At 45.9% G+C, this 21923-nt stretch overlaps 1 protein-coding gene across 2 annotated transcripts; it reads right to left on the reverse strand.

Annotated features, from left to right (window-relative positions):
* Positions 1-259: 259 nt before the first annotated feature.
* Positions 260-21799, reverse strand: GGA3 (golgi associated, gamma adaptin ear containing, ARF binding protein 3). 2 transcript variants are annotated; one of them, XM_068914048.1, is made up of 17 exons: positions 21690-21799; positions 16236-16320; positions 15407-15482; positions 14784-14882; positions 13860-13983; positions 12765-12868; positions 12129-12209; positions 10755-10892; positions 9622-9703; positions 9030-9146; positions 7750-8019; positions 6746-6813; positions 6020-6342; positions 5192-5466; positions 4818-4987; positions 4010-4120; positions 260-2734 (listed from the first exon to the last, which is right to left on the reverse strand). In XM_068914048.1, the coding sequence occupies exons 1-17, from the start codon at positions 21727-21729 to the stop codon at positions 2624-2626; spliced, it is 2274 nt and encodes a 757-aa protein (XP_068770149.1). In that variant the 5' UTR covers positions 21730-21799; the 3' UTR covers positions 260-2623. The 2 variants fall into 2 exon arrangements, with proteins under 2 accessions (XP_068770149.1, XP_068770150.1); XM_068914049.1 differs by lacking the exon at positions 21690-21799 and having other exon boundaries at positions 15403-15482; positions 16236-16295.
* Between the last annotated feature and the right edge of the window lie 124 nt (positions 21800-21923).

Genomic DNA, 21923 nt, shown 5'->3' on the forward strand with positions numbered 1-21923 from the left:
AAAGTTGGACTGGCAACCTTCCCATTGTAAAGCAAGTCTCATTAGCAATGGCAACATAACCTTTGTTTTTTTCAGTTGCATTGCCTCTAGTATCCAGAACTGAATTTGTGCCTACCTTTTAAATTGCTGGGGTTTTAGAAAACAGCAGCTTTGGCCCTTTTGGTTAGTCTAGGTGGTCTTGAGATGATGGGTTGAGTTCGAGGCCCTTTCTGGACACCTAGTACTTCACAAGCAATCATTACTAAGGCCAGCCACGGAGCAAAGTAGGGAAACCAATTTATTTAACATGCAGCAGAACAAATGCATTTGAGACATATTTACAGTACGGCTGTTCGGTATGAAGCTGGAACCTCAACCTACAAACAAGTAACATTTCATGATTTAATTTCCAAAGCTTGTAACAATGCATTGCCATAGGGCAAAACAATAGGATCTTTCCATTTTGCTTTGCTGCACAGGCAATGCACTGCCATTTACACTGAGAACAAAGCCATTCTTCAGAAAGCACTTGTGCTCTTCTGACTTCCTCAAAGTCACAGTGAGATTCACGTGTAGGCATTTAAAGCAGTGAAACCTGCTTCCTAAGGACACACTACAGCACCTGGGCAGATTTAAATGATTTAAGCAATACCCCTAGGCTTACTGTGTCTAAAGTGCGGGCAAGAACATGTCTGAGGCAGAAAGAATTCTTTCCTTGTCCCCCATCCTATTCCATCACTTTAAAACTGCTGCTTTCTTTGAGGATCCACAAGACCTAACCATCCTTCTTGCCTGCTTTCTACTTCAGGGAGCTGACAAGGCTGTAATCCTTACGAGCTTCAGCCCAAGAGTTTACAGCAAGTTCCTTGGCCAAGCTTTGACTTTATCTTCAGGGCTACAGCTCTGCCTGGAGCTCCTGACTAGGGCCTCAGGCTTTCAGTCCACTGAGTTTTTGACTTCTAGTGTTTTTTACTTGTCATCAGTGAAGAAAATTCAGCTGCTGTAAACATCCGCCTAAGACAGCTAGAAATAACTCGGAGCTGTATTTGTACTAATAGGTTTTATAGCCTCCATTAATTCCAGCAGCATTTTCTCCTCTGGAGTTTTCTTCCTACAGTAGGCAGGGGGTCTCCTCCTGCGTATTGATTTTCTTAGCGCTTTGACTGCTCCTGTTCATAGTCATAAGAGCTGCTGCTTGACAGCACTGCTGGAAGTACTGAGCGTAGTCAGTGTCCAAGGACCCAGCCCTCCTGTGCTTTTGTCAAAAGATGTAAAAAAAAAAAAAAAACAAACAAAAAAAACACATTAATTCAAAACAGTCTGTCTCAAAGCTAGCTGAGACGTTGCTTGAGACCGGAAATTGAAAGGGAAAAGGAAGGGCTCACCGGAATCAAGTTTCAGTGATTTAAACCTAGTTTCTGGGTGACTGTTAGCTAGAGGGAGCTCAGGTCTTCTGCCCCCTTTTAGCATAGAATACTAGTATCCAGCAAAACAGCTTTCCCCCTTGTGGAGACAATTGCACTTAGCCACTTAATACAGGGAACAAACAAAACAGGGTATTAAACCCAGCACATGCACCATCACAGCCCACTGGAGCCGTCTTTCCTTTCACTGTCTGCTTGTTTCTATTTAGACATTCTATAGCTCTATTATTTACATCTTGTATTTCATTGTACTCATGTCAATAGAACACTGTTCAACTACAATAATAATACTGCCTGTATGAGGGGACGTGAGAGGCCTCTCTCCTTATCCCTGGATTCAGTCGCTGCACCTGATTAGCGGTTGCAAAGACTCTTCTGCACTCTGGGTGCTGTCCTCCACCAATACTGACTGCTACTTTCCAGCCCTGTTGCGTTTACCTCCTCACTACACATTTCCTCTTTTCCCCACACCATGGAATGCAATGAAGGCAGAAAAATAACCAGTGCAGCCAACTGCATACAAACTAGGCCCAGCTGCCCAAAACGGATACAACAGGGGGGCAGCTAGCAGTATAAAATAAAAACATCAACTAAATATACAGCAGCATCACAGAACACAGAGCTAGGGTCTGCTTACATTGGCTGTTGGGAGCGAAACAGAGGAGGGAGCAAAGTGCCATTTCAGTGTAAAAAATAAGCATTTCCTCATGGAGCCAGCATTATTGCTCAACATGCTTAGCTGGTCCAGCCTGGCACTGAGGAGGTAAAAGTCCTAGGGGGAGCAAGAGAAAGGGCTCTGCACTGAGGAAGCTCATGGTGGCATCATTACCCTACCAGCCTCTAGGTATCTCTGGACAGCAGTACAGGAGTGAGCCAACTAAATCCCCTTCTGTTGACAGGTCTCCCCTCAGAATACAACAACTTCAAGTCTACTTGAGCGGAAGATAGAACCAGATTCACCCAGAGGCCAAGAAAAAAGCAGCCAGCACTGCCTGTTACTGGTTGCCACTCAGTTCATGCGTGGCATAAATTTCCCAGGACCCCTTCAATGTGGGGTAAAACATTCTGGACTAAAGCTACAAGCAGAGTGGTCAGGACATGTAAACAAAGCTGAACATCACCAGTGGATAGCATGTGTGTCCCTCCCCATGTCACATTCATTCCAGTCCTGTGGGATCCCTTCCTGGTCCTGTCACGGAGTCTCTGGCAGTGTCCTAGGGTCATAGATGCCCCCACTGCTCTACCGGGGGAAACTGATCCACTTCGCCAACCTCTGTGCTGGGCTGGTCTCCCAGCGTGAAGGTAAGTCTGTATCTCAGTCTCACTTTCTCCTGCAGGAGAGACAAAAAGCAAAGAGCAACATGAGAACAGCCTCAGTTGTTCCTAAAGAAAGCATTTGACTGTAATAGGTCTACAGAAACCCCAAGAGTGCTGCTGAACATAGCAGGGGAAAGAGGACCAAGGAAAGTTCATGGACTATTTCCAGCCACTTAGCAAACCTGAGTTATTTACCTATTTTTAAACCACAAGAGCTTTATTGTTAGAGTAAAACATCAGGAGAAAAGCATAAACGACCTGCAGTAGTAGTGTGTCATACGTATGTGGCCCATCACCATTGCTCAGCTGCTCTGCAGTGAGCCTGAAGTACATGCTTTAATGCTGCTGGAATAGTTTGACATCTTCAAAATCAAACTCCTCATCATGTGCAGGAAAGACAAAACACAACAGTTCCTGCTCTGAGAGTTCCCAGTAAACAGTTAAGAGATGAAACCAGTCCTTCGATGGAGGATCGCCACATGCTTCACAACGGGAAAGTTTTTCAGCAAGCGCCAAACCTATCTGACATCTAGCATTTTGGATCTCACAACTTTCAGCCATGAGGCCCTTTTGTTGTAATGCTCAAGTAGTATCATCTATATGTGTTGAATTAAAAATTACTTGAGCGTACAACTTTCAGCTTTATGGAGCAGGCTACTTCAATGAATAACTATAGCAAGAGTTTCCAAGAAAAACACTTCTGGCACAGCTACCCAAATGTTTCCACAGCACGATCAGCAGACAGGAAAGGTCCTTGTTTCACTGGTGACAGGCACCTCTCATAACATCTCCAAGAATAAGGGGAAGAACATGACTTGACATTAGTCTATTGGTTCAGGTCTGTCAGGCTACAGCCTCAATACAGCAAAAGTATTTGTGCAACAGCAGCTAATTTCACGTCACTCCAATTACCGCCAAAGAGAGCACGTCTCTTTGGCACAAGGGGGCCGAGACAAGTTCCTGGATGGAGCTCCGACTGTTCTCCCTTAAAGCTGAGCCTTATATGGCTGTTGTCATTTTGCTGGAGAAATGCAGAGGTCCTTCTCATACCTTTCCTCGCTGAAAAGTCCTGTTGGGGGGGGGGGGGGGGAGTTCAGTCTCCCTCTAGCCCTGAACTGAAACACCACTAATACACTCCTGCGATGACCACCTCTGGAGGGCAGGTTACGAATAAATAGCTGTATCTGCTCAAATATTTGGTCCAAACCACCTGCAGGATTCAGTTCACATGAAATTTGTCTGACAAGGACAGGATGAATCCCACTTCATGACTGACTGCCCCGTCTCACCTTTGTAGGATTTGCCAGAAGCATGACTTGGGTGATGGCAGCAGGCGGCTGGATGGGATTGAATGGAGACAGCTCTGTACCAGAGGGTGGTTGTAACTTCACTTTCATGGACTACAAATGAAAAAGAAAGCGGAATCTCAGGGATTATCTTCTGCTTCGTGGACAATGAAAGACGTACACACAGGCTGGTGAGATTAACACATCCAAGCTGAAGAGAATCAAATCCAAACGGGAGGATGAGGGAGACATGAGCCAGCCCAGCATGCACAACATGATATGCAGATTGACAAGTCAGCCCAGAGTGAGTGCACTGGCCAGGTAAAGCCCAGTAGCACCTTCCTGTATGAGTGCTCTTGTGGCAGAGGTTTTAATGCAGATGCTTTCACAATTATAGGCAGATCATAGCCAAGCTTGGGATAGTATTCAAAACATGAATCAGCCATCCAAAATTAGCTGGGAGAGGCAGGACCAAAATGGAATATATTTTCAGATTTAGGATGTCTTTTAGAAACTGATTCTCACAGACCTCAAGGATGGCTCTATCCTTGTAATAGTCTTGTCACTGTGCTGAGCAGGACTGATCTTAGATGGCAAGAAAGAGAAAACACTCACAACTGCAGTTCTTAATTTATCCTATTCAGTGTTTTCTGCCTCTGACAACCACCTTTATGTTTTGGCAACAGGTAGAACAGAGCAGGTAGAAAGGCAGGACCAGGGAGGCTGTTCTATCCAAGTCCCTGAGTTCATACCCAGGCCTTCCTGAACCTGCAGGTCCACGTTGCCCTGGGTCTGTGCTGCACACCCCTACCTTCGGTACAGCAGCCTGCAGCACAATGTTCTTCACAGGAAGGGGTGCTGTGTTCAGCATTGACACTACGACGACTAGCACATCCGACCTTCCTGGTGGACACTCCCTGGCAAAGTGCAAGAGGATCCGGAAACCGTTCTTGTCATAGGCTGTCACTGGGAGGGCACTGCCTGCCGCAAAGAGAGAAGAGGAGACAAATGCAGGTTTATACTGCAGAAGACTAACTGTAGCACTGTTAGGCAATCTGACCGTTTGCTTGAAACATCTCATTATTCGACCCTTTTCTCCACCTGAGGACCTTTGTCAGGAAGCTTTGCTTTTAAAAAAAAAAAAAAAAAAAATTCAGAGAAAGGTGAAAAATCTGAGATACTTACTGGGTTTAATGGATTCCAAGGGAACATGGACGTTGGCCAAAGAAATTTCAGGTGCTTTCATGGGGCTGCCTTGCTGCTGGAACGATGCTGACTGGAAGAGAGGGCTTCCTGAGCCAGCAGCGCAGCTGCCTGGGAAAGGAATTGGAGGGGCTCCGGGGGCAGTGACTGGCAGCCCTGCAGGGGCTATTAACGGGGCCGGGGTGGAAGTGGCTGGCAAAGTAACCCCAGGGAACAATGAAGGTGTAGTCATGCTTTGGGTGGTTTGGGTGGTAGTCCTGGAAAGGAGACAGAAAAAACATGGAAAACTGAGCTGAATGTGAAGCAGACATTTCACTGTAAACCCTGAATCACTAGGGCAAAGCAACAGCCTGCAACCAGGTGACAGTCTGGCGACCCAATAAGGACTCATGTAAAAAGCAGAGCTACACGGAAAGTTGTGGTGGTGGAGATACAGGCATCACTCTCTCCAAGTCGGGAAGAAGGCTGAGCCCCACCTTAGCAAAGGTAGGCAAAGCTAAGATTGGCAAAGACCATACATACTACCATAGCAGTCTGCTCAGCCTAACAACTGCTCACATACATGAGGGAACAGCACAGCCCGGCAGGAGTAAACAGCTGCTGTGTTCTACCTAGCACTGTCTGCCTTTCCCTGCTAGAGCCGGGACACCCTCGTATTAGTTTGTCAATTGAGATGCTCAGAGAAGAAAGATCCCAATCACAAATTTCTACCAAACCAGAATGTTGAATGCATCTGTCTTTGAAGGTGGCACACTGCAGCTAGCTTCACTTCCTAACCACAGAAACAAAAAGTCCAGGACTGTTAGTTACCCTTTGACTTCTTCAAGGAGTTGTCCCAGGGCATCCATCTTATTGGACATATTGTTTCCCACAGCTGAGCTGAAGTACCCAGGAGCAGCTGGCATAGTCTTAAGGGGCCCCACAGGGGCAGCCGGTCCAGCAGAGAACACAAATGGGGCTGAGTTTGGTGCAGGGATGCTGGGAGCAGTCTGAGAGGCTGTGAAAGCAGAGGGCAGCGTCACTGATGTCCCACATGCGGGCTGTGATGTATGATGGAGAAGGGGGTTCCCTGCAGGGTTGCAAGCAACAGTCGCCATCTTCGGACCAAAGAAATCCAGGTCCAACTGGTCATTCTGCAAGAGAGGACGAGTACATGCTCTAAGTCACTGCCGCCCCCTATGGCAGAAGTGGCACTGTTAGAGGGAGACAGATTTATCACAAAAACGGGTGGTTGGTGGCAAGCAGCGAAGCCTGTGGCCTCTGTCAGGACTACATCCGATCTGTAATTTAAGCAAAGGAAGCGCTAACATCATGGGGGACAGACTGGAATCTGAGAAAGCCATGCTTAACAGAGGGATATCTACTCTGTTCGGACACAGCTATCCCAGATCTCAGGGCTAGGCTAGACTTCCCCTCAGAAGCAGCTGGGCCTCTGCCTCTACAAGTGATCACCTGTTTCTCTGAGGTGGCAGTTTGTGTCCGGAGACCTCCCACAATGGCACCCCCCCCCACCCCAAGAGAGAAATTCCCTTGTACCTCAAACATGCTCCACTGGTTGTTTTCTGATGTCTCCTTCACTGCTGCAGGGGCTGGATCATTCAGGCCTGAAAGCAAAAATAACGAGTAGGTAACTGAAGGAGAAAATGAGTTAGATGCTATCCCTTGGCAGTTGTTTCAGTACCATTAAACTACTTGATTCAGCTCTGCCAGAGCCTAAGAACCCGAAGAAAGACTGAAACATGTTGCAAGTCTATGGTGAGACTGACAGCACTAGGAGCCAACAGACAAACCCTGCACGTGGCTCTCCTAACCCTTCTTATCTGCAGCCTCCCCTGCTATTCGTATCAGGGCTCCACAGGTAGACGGTCTGCAGAGTCCCATAAATAACCCTTCCAAAACACCTTGCTCTTTAGCACAGCTGCTAAGTCAGTTGTGAAACCTGTACCAAACCGCAGCAGGGGTACACTGCATGTCCAAGCACCCACAGAGATCAGACTGTGATTACACTCAGCTCAATTTACTTGCAGCCTACTCTGGAGACATCAGAGTTGTTTAATACCGGCTCAGACTAGTTTTATAATCAGAGTGATGCAGAGGAGCGTCTCAGAAATCCCCCAGACTTGTCTAGAAATAACAGACCTGAGGACACGAAGGGCTGACCAGAATTAGTGCAAGGAAGAACATCCCAGCATTCATGTTTTGTGAACGGCACATATCACTGTTCCCAGCTGCCCATCTGAAACCAGGCTCCCTCCACCCTCCCTCAGCATGCATTGGGCCTGTTACACGACTGGAAGCTTCAGACAGGCTCCACCAAGATCCAGAGCAGAGCTAGGGCAGCTTCCTAGGGCTCACTAAATAACCTGCTGGATGAGCCAGGGGCAGGAGGAATCGGGCGGAGCAGAAATCAGAGATATCTCATGCTCCTTTTAGGCACGCTACATGCGCAGTCAGCCCTTAGCACTCATGCTGGAGGAAAGAAGTGGACTTTGTTAGGCATGGATTGAGTAGCCCTTTCTCTGGGCCCCTCAGTTTCTTACCTAAGCACAGAAGTTCCTCATCCAGCAAGGAGAGGGAATTGGCCGTGCTGCTCGGCTGAGCGGGTGCGGCTTCCACTTGGCTAGAGGAACTGCTCCGGGAGTGAGCGAACGTCTGGGGAGGAGGCGGGAGAATGGGGATTTCTGCTGGGGGGGGAGCTAGTGGGGGGGCTGGCGTCAGTGTGGTGGGTGGCATAGGAGGTGGCGGGGTGCTAGTGACGTCCAATCCAGCAAGGTCAATGAGGGTGTTGAGATTACTTGTGGAGTCACTCCCTGCAGCGGACAGGAGAATAGCACTACTAGGGAAGAAGGCAAAAGGCTCAGAGCAAGCACAGTGTACAGAAGAAATTATCACAAGAAGTAACATGGTCCCCATTTAATCATTGCTTAGGGCTCCTTATAACAGAGGAAACCCAAATGCTTTCCACCTAACCACCTGCTGTCCACAAGCTGCTTAAATCAACCCAGATACTTGGGAAACATCTGTCTGAAAAGCAACACGCACGTTAGCCACTGTTCTTTCCCCAGCACTTCTTGTAGCAGAGTTCGCAGCCTTTTCTAAATCTTTTGAGCCTAGATGAGACTTTGGGAGACCCTACAGACTTACAATAAACAGAGGCTACCAGAGAGCTAGCGTGTCAAGAGAAATATATACTTTCTGTCTGGGTCTAGAATTCCCTTCATATTTACAGCAATCTTGTCCCAACAAGAAGCTGTCAGCATTATGTATTTATTCTACTGCTTTTCATCCATAAACATTGAAGTGACTCCCAAGAGGTGATTCTGCCACACAAAACACATCCAGAGCTTTCACTGGTGAAACTGAAGTGTAAAGTGGGTGACTGGACTAACTTCACACATGGAATTGCTGGCAAAGCCAGGAACAGGACCCTTGGCCTGGCTCCCACTCCCCTGCTCTTATCCTTTAGATAAAGTTGTCCTCTTTTTATATGGTACTGTTAAGAGACAGGACATAAGTGAAAAGGAAAACTTCCAGCCACACAAATTGTTCAGAGGCAGGTTTGTTACTGACGTTATCTAAGTTTTTAATAGTAAACAACCAGCAAAGGAAAATCCGAACCCGCAGCACTGTTGCTCATATCCAGAATGATTTATCCATCAGTGCATACTGCTTGGGAGCTGTCTTGTCCCCCTTTGATTCACCAGCTGTTGGCCAGAAGAACCATCAGTATCCTACTTAACTGCAATTAATGGGAAACCTTGTCCAAAAGATTTAAGGTTGCAGGATTCAAAATGAAACAGTTGGTATCCCAGGAACTCACCTTCTGCTACAGACATCGCAGGGAGATCCACTTCACCATTGACCACTTGCCCCTCTATTATTTTTTTATAGGAGTTTATCACACGGGATAAATTATCACTGGCCTGCAGAATATCCCCTACAAGCAAGACAGACAAAACAGGCCTCGAAGACTTTAGTAACTTTGCTTTCACACCTGCTGCGAGTACTCAGTTATCAGCTAAACAATTAACAAGCGAAAGCACAATTATTTGGCTATGAGTTTCATTACTCTTGTCAGTACTCTGCTTCTCTAAGCAAGACCCTGACCTTGCTTGTACCATAACGAGCATGACTCCAAGGCTTTGTTCCCCGCAGTAACTCCCTTCCCAAGCAGCGGCTGTCTCCCATATTACCTCCTCCAGCCACCCTAGCCATCAACTCTCCTGTCAAGTCCTTGCTTGAAGTTAAAGGGTAAGCATTAAAGAGGCAAGGATCTTTTATTTTATCTGCTTGTTCAAAGCAAAATGAATCCACAGCGGAAGAGGCATCTTTACAGCAGCAGCTCCCTTACTGCAACCTTGCAAGCCCCAGGTCACAACAGCAGTCAGAAAGGAGAAGTGCGGTTTCCTTACCCAAACTGCTGTCATTATCCTCTGTCTCACTGGCCAGCTTGAACAACGTCCGTCTTTTGGTTTCACACCTTTCACAGAGCTCCTGGGAAGAGAGATTTGGAACAAAGGGTCTCATCAGCCAGGGACTACTGTCAGCAAAACCAGCCGGCACAGAATAACTCCTCAAGCGTGGAAAGCCCAGAACAGAGAAATCGGTCTTCCTGGGCTGAATGTCCTAGTGTAGCTGGACAACCAAGATCCTCTGTCTCTGCCTTATCAATGGGCCTGTGAAGCATTACATTAGCCTGGGAACCTAAACATGATCTGCACTTTCAACACATCATCTCAGTCCTCCCTCACATCAGCACTTTTGGCCAGTTCTCTCTGCAGTCCAAAAGTGTTCCTTCTGTGTTCCTTTTATTGCAGCAGTTCCTAAAAGCCCAAGGAAGAGCAGAATTGTGCTCCAGGCTCTACACCTCTAATCAGAGTTTGCAGCCACCCAAAAGAAAGGTTGCAGGAAGGAAATGCTGTTATCCCTAATTCACAGGCAACAAACTAGTTTCTTAAGCTTTTTACCATCGTTTCAGGAGCTTACTGTTAAATACATGTAGAGTTTTAATTTCTTAAGTTGGAAAAAGTGTGGATCTTCAAGAACCTGGGTTTATCCAAACATCCCTGGTGTCTGGTTTTGATTTTCATCTTCTTGACCATCTCCCGATCTTATAACACTAGCTAAAACTTTTCCTTTGAAGGGAGGACGTTTTTTTCTGCCTGGTTCAGCCTTCAGTGTATTCATTCAGAGTGCTGTGAGGGACAATTATTAACTGCAATCAGTGTGTCCTAGTAGGAGCACTACAAATTGCAGCTTCTCAATTCTGCTACACTGCATCTTTGGAGAACTGCTGTACCTCGCTCCCCCCCATGTGCAAAACAGAGCTATTACTCACTGTCCTTGAAAGGCACTGAGTTTTTGGTGAAAGGTGTTAAAAACATGATTATTTCCTTTCCTGCTGTTTCCAATGACTGCTCTTGTTTCTTGTCACTGCTCTCCATTTTACTGCACCGTTCGTAACGCTGTGCAAAGATCAATAAAATCTGGAAGAAGAAAAGACTGACTGCAGGATTTCTGAGAAGAAGGAGCAGCTCAGACCCACCTTCATGAGCTCTCTATCAGCTTCTGATGAATCCTCTTTGCTGTAATGAACCAACATCTCATTCAGCAGCTTCACATTGTTATTCACTTCCTCCAGCGTGTGCATGCGTTTTGTCACTTTTTGTATCCGAGCCTCATCCTTCAGATTGTAAAACAGAGACATAAAAAGTGAGTTTTCCAGAAAGGTCCACAGTATCGCAGCAGCAGGTGTCATTTGTAAGTCATGTCAAGTAACGTGTGTTTAAGGTTGAACTAGAAAAAAATTTAATTTTCCATTCATGGGAAGCATTGGCTTATTCAATTCTCTCTTCACTACCTTTATAAAATTTTGGGAAATCCCACAATTCTAACATGTCTCATTAAATAGATTTTAATGAATAATTACACAATTAAATAGCATTGTTCAAAACAGTAAGTTCTCAAAAGTTCCTTTCTGAGCTTTTCAGAAGGTGTTGGTTTTTTTGGTTTCTCGGGGGGTGGGGGTGGGGGGGCGGTTCTTGATGACATTTTATGAAAAGGGACATATGAAACAAAATATTTATTAGGAACAACCAACAGTCTCTGGCAGAAAATGTCCAATCACCTCTGATTTGAGATTCCAACCAAAGACATAGGAGACTTTGCCCTGGGGGGAAGAGGCTTGAATGGAAACATGATTTCAGTAACCTATACATCCTTTTCAGTCTAGAAGCTATACTCTCTTTTGCCAAAATCACAGTCATTTCCTGGACTCCAGGTTTTCTAATAACTGACATGGATGGATGCATCACAGCTCCACAAACAGGAAGGTGTTTCCATGAAGCCTGCCTGTGAGAAGACCCAGGCTCATGACTCAGTCCTCAGTAACCAGGGGTGGTACTGCAATGCTCCCACCAAATCCCAACATGAAAAATCATCTTGAGTGATGAGAATGTAGTTAATTTCAACATGCCTTTCAGTCCTTACCCCTTCTTGCCCTGTCCTCCAACAGCAACACCAACCGTAGACATTTTTGTGACACCAAACACCTCCCGCTTGTGATCTAGTCAAAATTACCAACTCATTCATTTCACACAGAGCCCTACTAAGTTATCAGACGGCACTCCCTTACAACGCTCACCAGTTGGACTAGATGGGAGATAGTTGACTTAGAAGTTTTTTTTTTTATTTAAACAAACGAAAAACAACCCCACAAGGCTGGATGTCACTGCTAGACAGCCTCACTCAGTCTGTGAGGCTTAACTAAGGAATTCACTAACGCAATGTTCCCGGAGCCTGAAACACCCAAGTTCTGCCATTCACAGGATCATAAAGCTTTCCACCGGTTTGGGGGTCAAATTGTTTAAACCTGCAAAGCAGGCTGCTGATCAGGATCAGTCCTACAGGAATTTCTTACCTCTTTTACCATGGATTTTATAAGCTTGTTGGCCTCTTGTAAATCATCCGGGTTTTTGCTTTTCAATAGTTTGGCTAGAAGCTGTAAGATGAGAAGAGAATATTCAGGAAACAAAGACAGACCTCTTAGCAAAGGGAGGCAGCAAGAGGAATTTAAGTGAACAATTCAGGGAAGAGGGATATAGCCCACTATTACAAAGCTTACACTGCCATCATAGTTGCAGTGACTTCAGCAAGAGTCATTTACGGGTTTATTATTTCATGCGAGTTATTACACTCTTACTTCTGTACAGGTCAAACACTGTGAAATCTCAGAAGCTTTTGACACCAGACCAGTATTCCTCCTGTACATCAGTTCTGGCACTGCCTGTGAAACACGCTCTCTGCCTTCTAGTACTACAGCTGGGTGGCACTTTAATCGGGAACACCAGCATAATCATAACATAGACAAGGTACTAGCTGGGATTTCAGGTTAGGTAGGTGGACAAAGCAGTCATACTCAAACCTGGGAGTTCTGTGAAAATATGGACCACCTCCCAAAAAACAAAAATGCATTAGTATACTTTCCTTCCTTATTCTAAATGTGTATTAAGTAATCACTTTTGGTCAGTGATTATGATTCAAGTCTTCACTATACCTTGGATTTCTCCTCATCATCAAACACAGGGTTTTTGGGACGAGGTGGTGGAGAAGGAATCAGGGTTCTGTCTGCAGGAATCACAGGATCAAACATAACGATTCCTGAAAGCAGAGAGGGAACCCACATGGGTTTGCACATGCAGTCACACCAGGCAGTGCACCCCATTCTTCACATGCTGCTATCAAAGTGAACAAGCAGCCAATCTGTCCATTGAGACTAGCACGCCGTTCCAATGAACAACACAGCATCAAAATCACTGAGCACGCTAGCTGGAAAAATAAAGAAAGTTTTCTTTAGATGAAGGCCAAAACCCCAGCAACTGTGTTGCCATGTCCATACTGCTCCTCTAATAGCTCAGTATAATCAGTAGCTCTCTGTCATTTATCTTTTCTCCTTTCACGTAAGCTGTTGAACCACCATGTGAAGCCCCAGACAATCCAGCTTTGTGCAAACTCAAGGGCATGAGATTTGTTTGTATAGAAGAGCTGAGCAGGAAAGCAGACAGTCATGCAAGATGGGGTGATGTGCAGACTCCTAACCACAAAGTGGGGAAAGAGCCAAGCTTCACACTTAAGTTCCATTGTCAAATCCCTAGATTTGTGCTCTACCCAAAAAGCTTTCCTAGAAGAGATTTTTGTGCATTGAAGGCAAAGGCTTGTCTCCTAAGCTTTTTTCACCTTTCCTACACAAGGAACTTTTATCAGGTTAACTAAAGGTACAATTGCAAAGTGATCTGGTTAAAAGAACGCAAAAGGCTATGTGGAGGCTTTTATTTAGTTTTAAATTGGATTTGTTTAAATCTTAATAACTAGCTCCGGATAAACTAAAAAAAGGCCATGCAAAAAAGCCAAAACAAAAGCACTTACAAAGTATTTAACTAATCTAGTGAAAAAACAACCCAACCCAGCACAAGATATTTAAATATAACTAGTAGCTTTCCCGAAGTTTCAGGGAGTTTTTGCCTTGTTCTAGCCCCTCTCAGAGCTTGCCTTGACCCCCCCCCCCATGTAGTTAGAAGCTGCACACTTTGCGACACTCCTGCTTACAAGCACAGGCTAGAGCGAATGCATGAATGAGCAGCTTACATCCTACCTTGTCGCTTCAGCATGTAGTAGGCATCTTTGATTTTGGATTCTTCTGGCAGTGCCACTGTCCAGCTATACAGCAGTTCAATGATTTTGGTTTTCACCTTCTCCGAGACCCGGTCTCCCAGGTACTGAGAGTGGGGAAAAAGAGAGAAATCAGTTTTCCACATTCTTCATTTACTTCCAGAATAAAGCCCAAACCCAGAGAATGGGAATTCACCGTTGGACACTAAAAGCTGTATATTCACAGGCGAGCTAAGATGCCTCTTATTAAGAGGAAAAAAAGCTCCTCTAATGTATTCAAAGTAACAGTGAGCAGAAACTTTACAGTCATCTTCAGCAAAAGAAAGAGCAGATATGCTGTTAGTTTTGTATTTTTTGCTATGTAAAAATTATAGCAAGATAGATATTCCCCTAACGCTGTCTTTTGGGAAAGAAATCTTGAAATACTTTACAGTATCAATCATGCTCTGGGGTGCTTCTATCTATTTTTCACCATGTTAACCTGATCCTGGATATGGAGGGATTTGCCCAGGCAGTCTTTACACAGCAAGTCAGCAGCAGCACAGCGAGGATTACAACTCTGCGGTGTACTGCCAAATCTCATACTTGACCCTTTGCACCATACCTCTCCTCCACTGATGCTGGGTTGTTGATTTTTCTAAAAAACACCCTAAGCTTTAAAAGCCCTTGAGTTATATGAAGCACTAGAATAGAATAAAGACTGTGCACTGACACTAAACAAGCATAGCTTACTGAGAAAAACCAGTGATCAGAGCACAAAAAACGGAGCTAACAAATGCTCTTGGAACATAGATTAATATATGCAATGAGCCAGACAGAGCCCTGTGACATTTTGGATGCTGCTTGTAACTTAGGGAGGTCAGACAAAAAGTAAATACAGCAGTAAGGCAACAAGTCAGGGACTAACCTTTGGAGACACGACTTTTATTAACTCATTTAAAAAGCGAAACTTCCCCACTTCATTATGAAATCTTCTCCCGCAGTTCTTCATACAAGCTTCCAGCACCTGCATTCAAGTAACAGAAACGGGTGGTGAAATGAACACCCCGAACCTACAATAACAGCATAGCTGTGTTCTGCTCATAAGGAAGCTGAAGGACCTCTACCAGAGAGAGGGATTCCTGCTCTGAGATGCAAGGGGTGAATCCTACTTCTTTAGGAATGACACATCAACACAAGCTGCGCCCCCACCCTCAGCCATATCTACAAGGGTCACAGTTATCTCCCCGTTAGAGCTGGCAATAGTGAACATAAATCCTGCCTGAAGATAAGAAACAAAAGCAGATGAAACTAAAACAGTTATTTCTGACTGCTCTACTGCTAACGAGCAATCTGGACGCTTCAGTTACGTAACTGCCCTGTCTCCCACTGCCCACTCCCTTCCAGCAGAGGGGAATCACGGAGCTCAGCCCCAGAACTGGCCCTAGCTAACCCCAATGACTAATACACATCGTGCTCCCCTTATAGTCCACACACAAGATGTCGAATGATATGTAACTGGATTTAAGAGAGGGGGTAAGGACTACCTACTGTCAAGGCTTGGACTGCCTCCCATTCCTGTGGCGATTGGATTTTATGAGCCAAGAGTCTCACAGCTATCTGTGGCCTGAAACAAAGCAGATGCCCATTATAAACAAAGCAGGCAAACACAATGAGCGTTTTGCAGACTTTCACAGACTCTACTGTTTAAATGAGAGGTGTTTCACGTGGTTAAAGGAAACGCCATTTTGTAGTTTTCACCTTTACATCAGCGTACAAAAGCTAACAAGAAATCTTCAGGGCATCTCTCTAAGCTGGGGTGCTTCCATGCACTAAAGGAAGCATGGGCTGGCAGTCTGAGCCAGCAAATCCAGATTCCTCCTTGGAGGGGCCCAACAGTTCCCAGGACAGTCCCAGGGAAATCACTTCATCTCTCTGCACGTTAGTTTCCTTTTTCCAGAAGGGGATATTCCTTCCTGAGCTCACAGAAATGCTATGACCCAGGAGGTTTCCGAGTTAAGCCTTGTAAAGGTTTTCAAAGATGTGAAGCCTCATCAAGCAAGAAGAGTTATAAACCTGTTTTACAGACTGAAAAACAGAATCAGTTTGGCTAGATGAGAGCCCTGCAGCTACAGAAGTTGGCTTAATAGGAAAATGTGAATTCTGAATCTGCCTAACACTCAAGTTGGGTTTGAACCATGTTGCATTTCACAGAAGAGAAGCCAAACTCTGCAGCACCTTGTTTCTTTTCTAACCAGATCTTCCTTGTGATACCAGTATATATAAAAGAAATTATTACACTTCAGTAACAAAAGGATATATTTTACACTATGAATGTTCAGTTATAACATTGTTAAGTTTAAGTGCTTCAGACACCCACCCTTCAAGCTCTTTGTTGATCTGGTCACAGAATCCGATGATGTATTCCCAGTCTTCTTGCCTGTTAGATGGGTTAGTGGCTTTATCTTTGGCAAGGAAAAGAGAACATATTACCAACCAAGCAAAAGAAACACAATAAAAGGTCATGCATTTCCTAGAGAAAAGATTTGACATCCACTGCCAACTATAAAAAAGGAAAAACAAGTTTACATGTGGTATGTCTGTCTACCCAGTGTGTTCAGGGGGAAGGGCGTGCCCAAATCAAGCCATCCAAATATCTAGGAAGAATCGCTGCTTTCCAAAAAGCAGATGCCAAATCTCAAGTACTCATAAACACAGTATTTTCATACTCTAAACAAGAGCACAAGAGAAAATATTTGAGCTCACATAGCCTCCCTCTGCCTGAAATGCTATCTCCTTCTCTTTGGCTCTAACATTAAACTACTTAAAAGTTAAACCCTCACACTTTCTACACAGGAAATCCTTTTTGCATTCCCTGAGAGTCTTGGAGAGGTAAGAGCTGGAATATCTGGTGTTTAATATAAGTCATTTAGCATTGACACTCATTTTGAGTGCCAGCTGATTTCTTAGACGCCTTAGCATTTCACCTGGGAAATAAGGATCAAAATTTATTACTAGGCATTCAGTTGTTCTTGCAGTAATAAACATCACTGCCTGTATCCGATTAGGAATTCAAATCCTGGATGCTCAAACTGAGAGGCTGATGCTTTACTGACTGGGCTATTTCAGGCTCTTGAAGGATCCTCCCTCAGGCACTAGGATCTTGCTTATCATACTGACTGCAGAATACTGAGGCTATCAAAATCTATTTTTATTACAAATGTACCTTCTCCACATATTTCACCTAACTCTGATGGAGCACCGAGTTTACAGTAGACAAGATCCATGCTTTAACCTAATTTTGAGATGACTGGATGTGATCTAGCAGTGTTTTTTTTTTTTTAAACTGTAGGGAAAGCAACAACACACTGTAGCTATGCATCTATGGGATGGGGTTTAAGGCGCGTTCCCCAAAATTTAAATACAACAGAGATCAATATAGAAAAGAAAATATTATTTAGCCAGATAGTATAGAGCAGGAGATGAAGGACAGGAAGAAAACAGCAAACATGCCTGTACTTCAGTCATATAGGGAAGCATAATAAAACCAACGCATGATACATTACAAATTGTCATTTTCCCATCATCATTAGAACATATCCTTTTTCCTTTTCATAGGCGGATAAAAACAACAGCCGACAAATGACTACTCTGAAACCTCTCTTTTAAAGTGCATCTTATCCTCCTACTGTAGCAGTCCTACAAGGTTGGCTAGGCTTTTCTCCCTCCCAGGAGAATAGCCGTAAAACAGTTTTGTAAATTGTTCCATGCGTTGCATCTGTAAAATACTCTCCGTAGGTGGATATCTATGCCAAGCTGCTCACTTTCACAGGACCCTGGGTAAGCAAAAGTGGGCATCCAAGGAGGACTAACCACAGGATCACATCTTGCTGTACTGCTCAGCTACCAAGCTGCTTTCTGAACTCAAGAGAGTCAAGGGAGGCTTAGTTTAAAAAAGCAGCTGCTGCAGAGCCAAGCAACTATCAAAATATATGTGGTGCACAGTCCTCATTACCACATTTGCAACTGCTAAACACCCTGGATGCACTTAAAAATGGACTTAAAACAACCTAAAGTCTTTGCAAGCAAGCCAAATGGCATTGTGTATGGTTCAGTGCTCCAAAGCACCTCTGTTGCTTTGCACGCCCAGATAAAAGAAATACAGTTGCTTGGCTGGAGTTAATGGAATGCATTTAATAAATACAGGAAGAGCACAAATAAGTAAGGGCACTCAACTAAATGAGCTTTCTGTTGGTTGCACGCCCTGAAATTAGGAAGGAGATCTGGTACAAAAAGGAAAATGCAACCAACGTTTCCGTGTCAAATGTTAATTTTAAAGCTGCTCTGAACATCTCCAAAGTTTTCTCTGAACGATATTAGGTTATTTAACTGTCTCAGTTTGGGCGCAGATTCATCTTATAAACCTAACATTTTGCACCAAGAGCTCTCATAGAAAGACAGTACAGCTTCAGAAGGAGAGAGAGAGAGATTACTGAAGAGAGACGATGTTCCACATTAAAAAAACTCCCTGTTTCTAACATTCATAAAATCTCCGTTTGAAACCCTAGTTCACAAAAGTTAACGTGCTTTACCAGATGCCCTGCATTGATTCTAAGGATTGATGTGTTTATACGGCACAATCATGCGGTGAATACAGGCACCTAAACTGATTTGGGTACCAATCTCAGTACAGCCACATTAACTCAGCATCCCATTTGAGCTAGTTTACCTTGCTTAACCTTTTCAGGATGCCCCTACTTGAAGCTGCGTCACGTCTATGAAGAGATATCCAAACAACCTCTATTTTTATGCAGAACACTCAAAATGTAGGCAGTGAGCTCCTCCGCGTTGCCTTATAAATATGCTTCAACCCTTACATGAAAGGACTGGTTTCAGGAAGGAGACTTCTGTGCTCTGGAATATTAAACCCTTGGCTTCTCTGTCACAACCAGCACCAAAGGCCTGTTTGGTACCAGCTAAACAGTCTGGTTTCACGAGGACACTTGCCCACTAGGCCCCAGCCTAAATCCCCCATTTCACAAGGGCACTCAAGTAGCACTTCAGTAAAGCCGAATTAGCAACCTGGAAACAAAAGGCTCTGCACTACCCCAGCCCTGCCATCCTCTATGCCTTAGCTTTTAGAGGCTGCTGCACTCAGAACACATAACATTGCTTCATACCTGCCCTAAACATCAGAGCCATTCAGCACTCCTTTCCTCTGCTGAGCCCTGAAACACTAATGAGTCAACAACATTCAGATGCATCATCAGACGTGACACAAAGGTGCTTATTTTCTTTATAGAGCAAGGACTTTGGAATGCAGAGAACCACAGAACATTAATTGACTGGTAATGAATGCTCATATTTTCCCGGGTTTACTTCTCTATCGAAAAGAGACAAAAGCTGACTCAGCAAAGGGTTTTCCCATATCAGGCTTGGCACATGAATCAGGCATCTCCAACCAAAGCATGCTGGAGTTCAATGTTCATAGTCTGTCTGTATCCCAGGGAGGAGAAGCAGGATGCTGACCCGTGACAAAAGACGGAAAAAAGAAACAAAGACAATCATAATATGTTTTATCCCTCTGCATCTATTATATAGCTGGACAATGCCTAAGCCTGTCATGAACGAGATACATCAATAAACTTCTTTCCGAACGCAGTAGAATAGGCAGCATTAATGTTAAAGGATCCAGCTGTGTCTGTACAACTGACGTTATTCTAACCTCCTCTTCCGCTTCAAAGAAGTATAGGAGAAGAGCCTGCAGGCAGGGAGAGGAACAGAAAGGATCGCCCAGCTGCCTGAAACGAGACAGACGATGAGGAAGATGCTAGATCATCACAGGCTGAAGTGCAGATCTTGCTGCAATATTAGGACACTAATGATGTTACTTCATGGGTCTATGCCTCTGCCTGATGACAGAGACAAGGCAGCAAGGAAAGCTGCATACCACCGGTACAGAAGAATCATTTTCCGTCTTCCTGTGACTGGAAAGTTGGTCTTTACTTCTGTGCAATTCTAGCCCTTCCCTTTAGTAAGGGCTCAGCAGGGGCACGCTCACAAGGTTAGCTTTAGGCACAGTACATCTTTTTGATAGTTGTAAGAAAAATGACCTCAGGAGGGCTGGTGAAAGCGCTCAGATGCACCAGCCTTTGCACTCTGCCTTCCTGGTATGCACGACTCCTCCAGTAATCACCATACAATAAATGATCTATGCCCCCCTCCCAGGGAGGGGCTATATAATCACCAGCACAAATCACTGTAGCACTGTAGCAGTGACCAGGCATAAACGTACACGTTTTTCAAGGCTTGAGTTTTACTGTCATTTCAGATGATACATCTCTACAACCAGGCTCACTGCAATACAGAGGCAGATACAACTCCTTGCAGTGACTAAGGCCTCTGCAACACCGTTCTTCAGCATACGGTCCCCAGTGACAGGACACCCTACTGCATGGGCAAAGGAGCCAGCTGCCCTCTTAACTTCCACAATTCAAACAAAAAAAAAATCAGAACACAAAACAAAGAGTCGGGAAGTTTTCCATGCTACGCAGCCTAAAATACCCTTCCCATCAGAGATATTTTCATGCACAAAGTGCATTCAGTGAGTCAGTTCACAGAGAAAAAGGAAGGGGATGTGGGTGTTTCTTCATGTGTCTCACTGGTTACAATTCAAACATAGAAAGAAAGATACCGACAAACTGGGGGAGTTCAGAGAAGGTGCAAAAGCCCTCAGGTGACAGGAGGCATTGATCTAAAACGAGAGCTAAAAGCGTAGCTTAGCAAATAGCTCCAGTAACAGATGATAATAGCATGTATATGATTGAATTTTATATTAAAATACCAAGAAAGAACAGGAATTGTTTAATCTTGTTTATGGAGGTATAACTCCCAAAGCGTAACAGATTTTACACTCTAAGGTGTTTAGGCTAACGACTGTCTTCTGCTATTTGCATAGTGCCCAGCTGGTTAAGAACTTTACCCACTACTGCACTCAAATAAATAACTGTATTAAAGGAAAGGAGAAATCACCCAGGGAACAAGCTAGCGATCGGCAGGACAGCCTCCCCAGGGAAAGCAGCAGAAGCCCCTGTACTTGGGATATATAAACAACAATTACTGCTGTTCTTGACTCAGGCATGAGCCTCCCCCAGATGCCTTAGTCCTAGGTCAGCATCGCACCGTGCCAGCCGCTGTACAGCGCACAAAAAGCCAGTCAACTCATAGGAGCTGCTGAAAACCACACCAAGCGGAAAAAAATCCTCAGCCGCGGCCGCGAACGGGCGAGCCGAGATCTCTTCTCGCGCTCAAGGCTCCGTGAAGACAAATTATGCGTTCTTAACAAGGGATTTTTAAATATTTCAGTCTGCAGCCGGGTTTTCCCCCCCGCCCCCGGCGGAAGCCCACAGCTCCTGCCCCGAAACCGCCGCTCTGCCTGAGGCGGCTGTGCAAGGCAGGGGCACGCTGGGCCGCGACGCGCCGACGGCTCTGCCCGCGCACCGCGCCGAGCCCGACCCGACCCCGAGGCAGGCAGAGGAAGGCACCGCGGCAGGAGCCCCGCAGCTCCCCGCGCCTCGCCACCGCAGCGGCCTCCTCCAGCGCCCGAAGCTGCCGTCGGGCCCCCGCACCGCCCATCCGCGGCTTCTCCTGCGCCGCGGCCGCCGCACCGCGGGTCCCCGGCGCCGGCCCGGCCCAGCGTTTCCGCACCGCGGGGCCCCGGGCTGGAGGGGGCCGGGGGGGGGGTTGCAGACCCGGCGGTGGGGAGGCTGCGGGGGCCCCGGGCTGCCGGGACCAGGCTCGGGGGGGGTGGGGGGGGCGCGGGGCCGGTACTCACTCAGCCACGACTCCAGGCTCTCCCCTTCCGCCTCCGCCATGTTGCCGGCGCGGCCCGAGACTCCGCCCCGGCCGCGCGAGAGCCGCGCCGAGCCCGAGCCCGAGCGGCGGCGGGGGAGGAGAGGGGGCCGGGCCCGGCGGAGGGCGGCCCTGCGCGGCGGCTCCGCCTCGGCGCGGCCTCCCGGCGGGGACCCATCGCCGCCCCTCTCGCCGGCTGCCGCGGCAGGGTCGGGGG

Source organism: Struthio camelus, chromosome 19, assembly GCF_040807025.1.
Source record: "Struthio camelus isolate bStrCam1 chromosome 19, bStrCam1.hap1, whole genome shotgun sequence".
Lineage (NCBI taxonomy): Eukaryota > Metazoa > Chordata > Aves > Struthioniformes > Struthionidae > Struthio > Struthio camelus.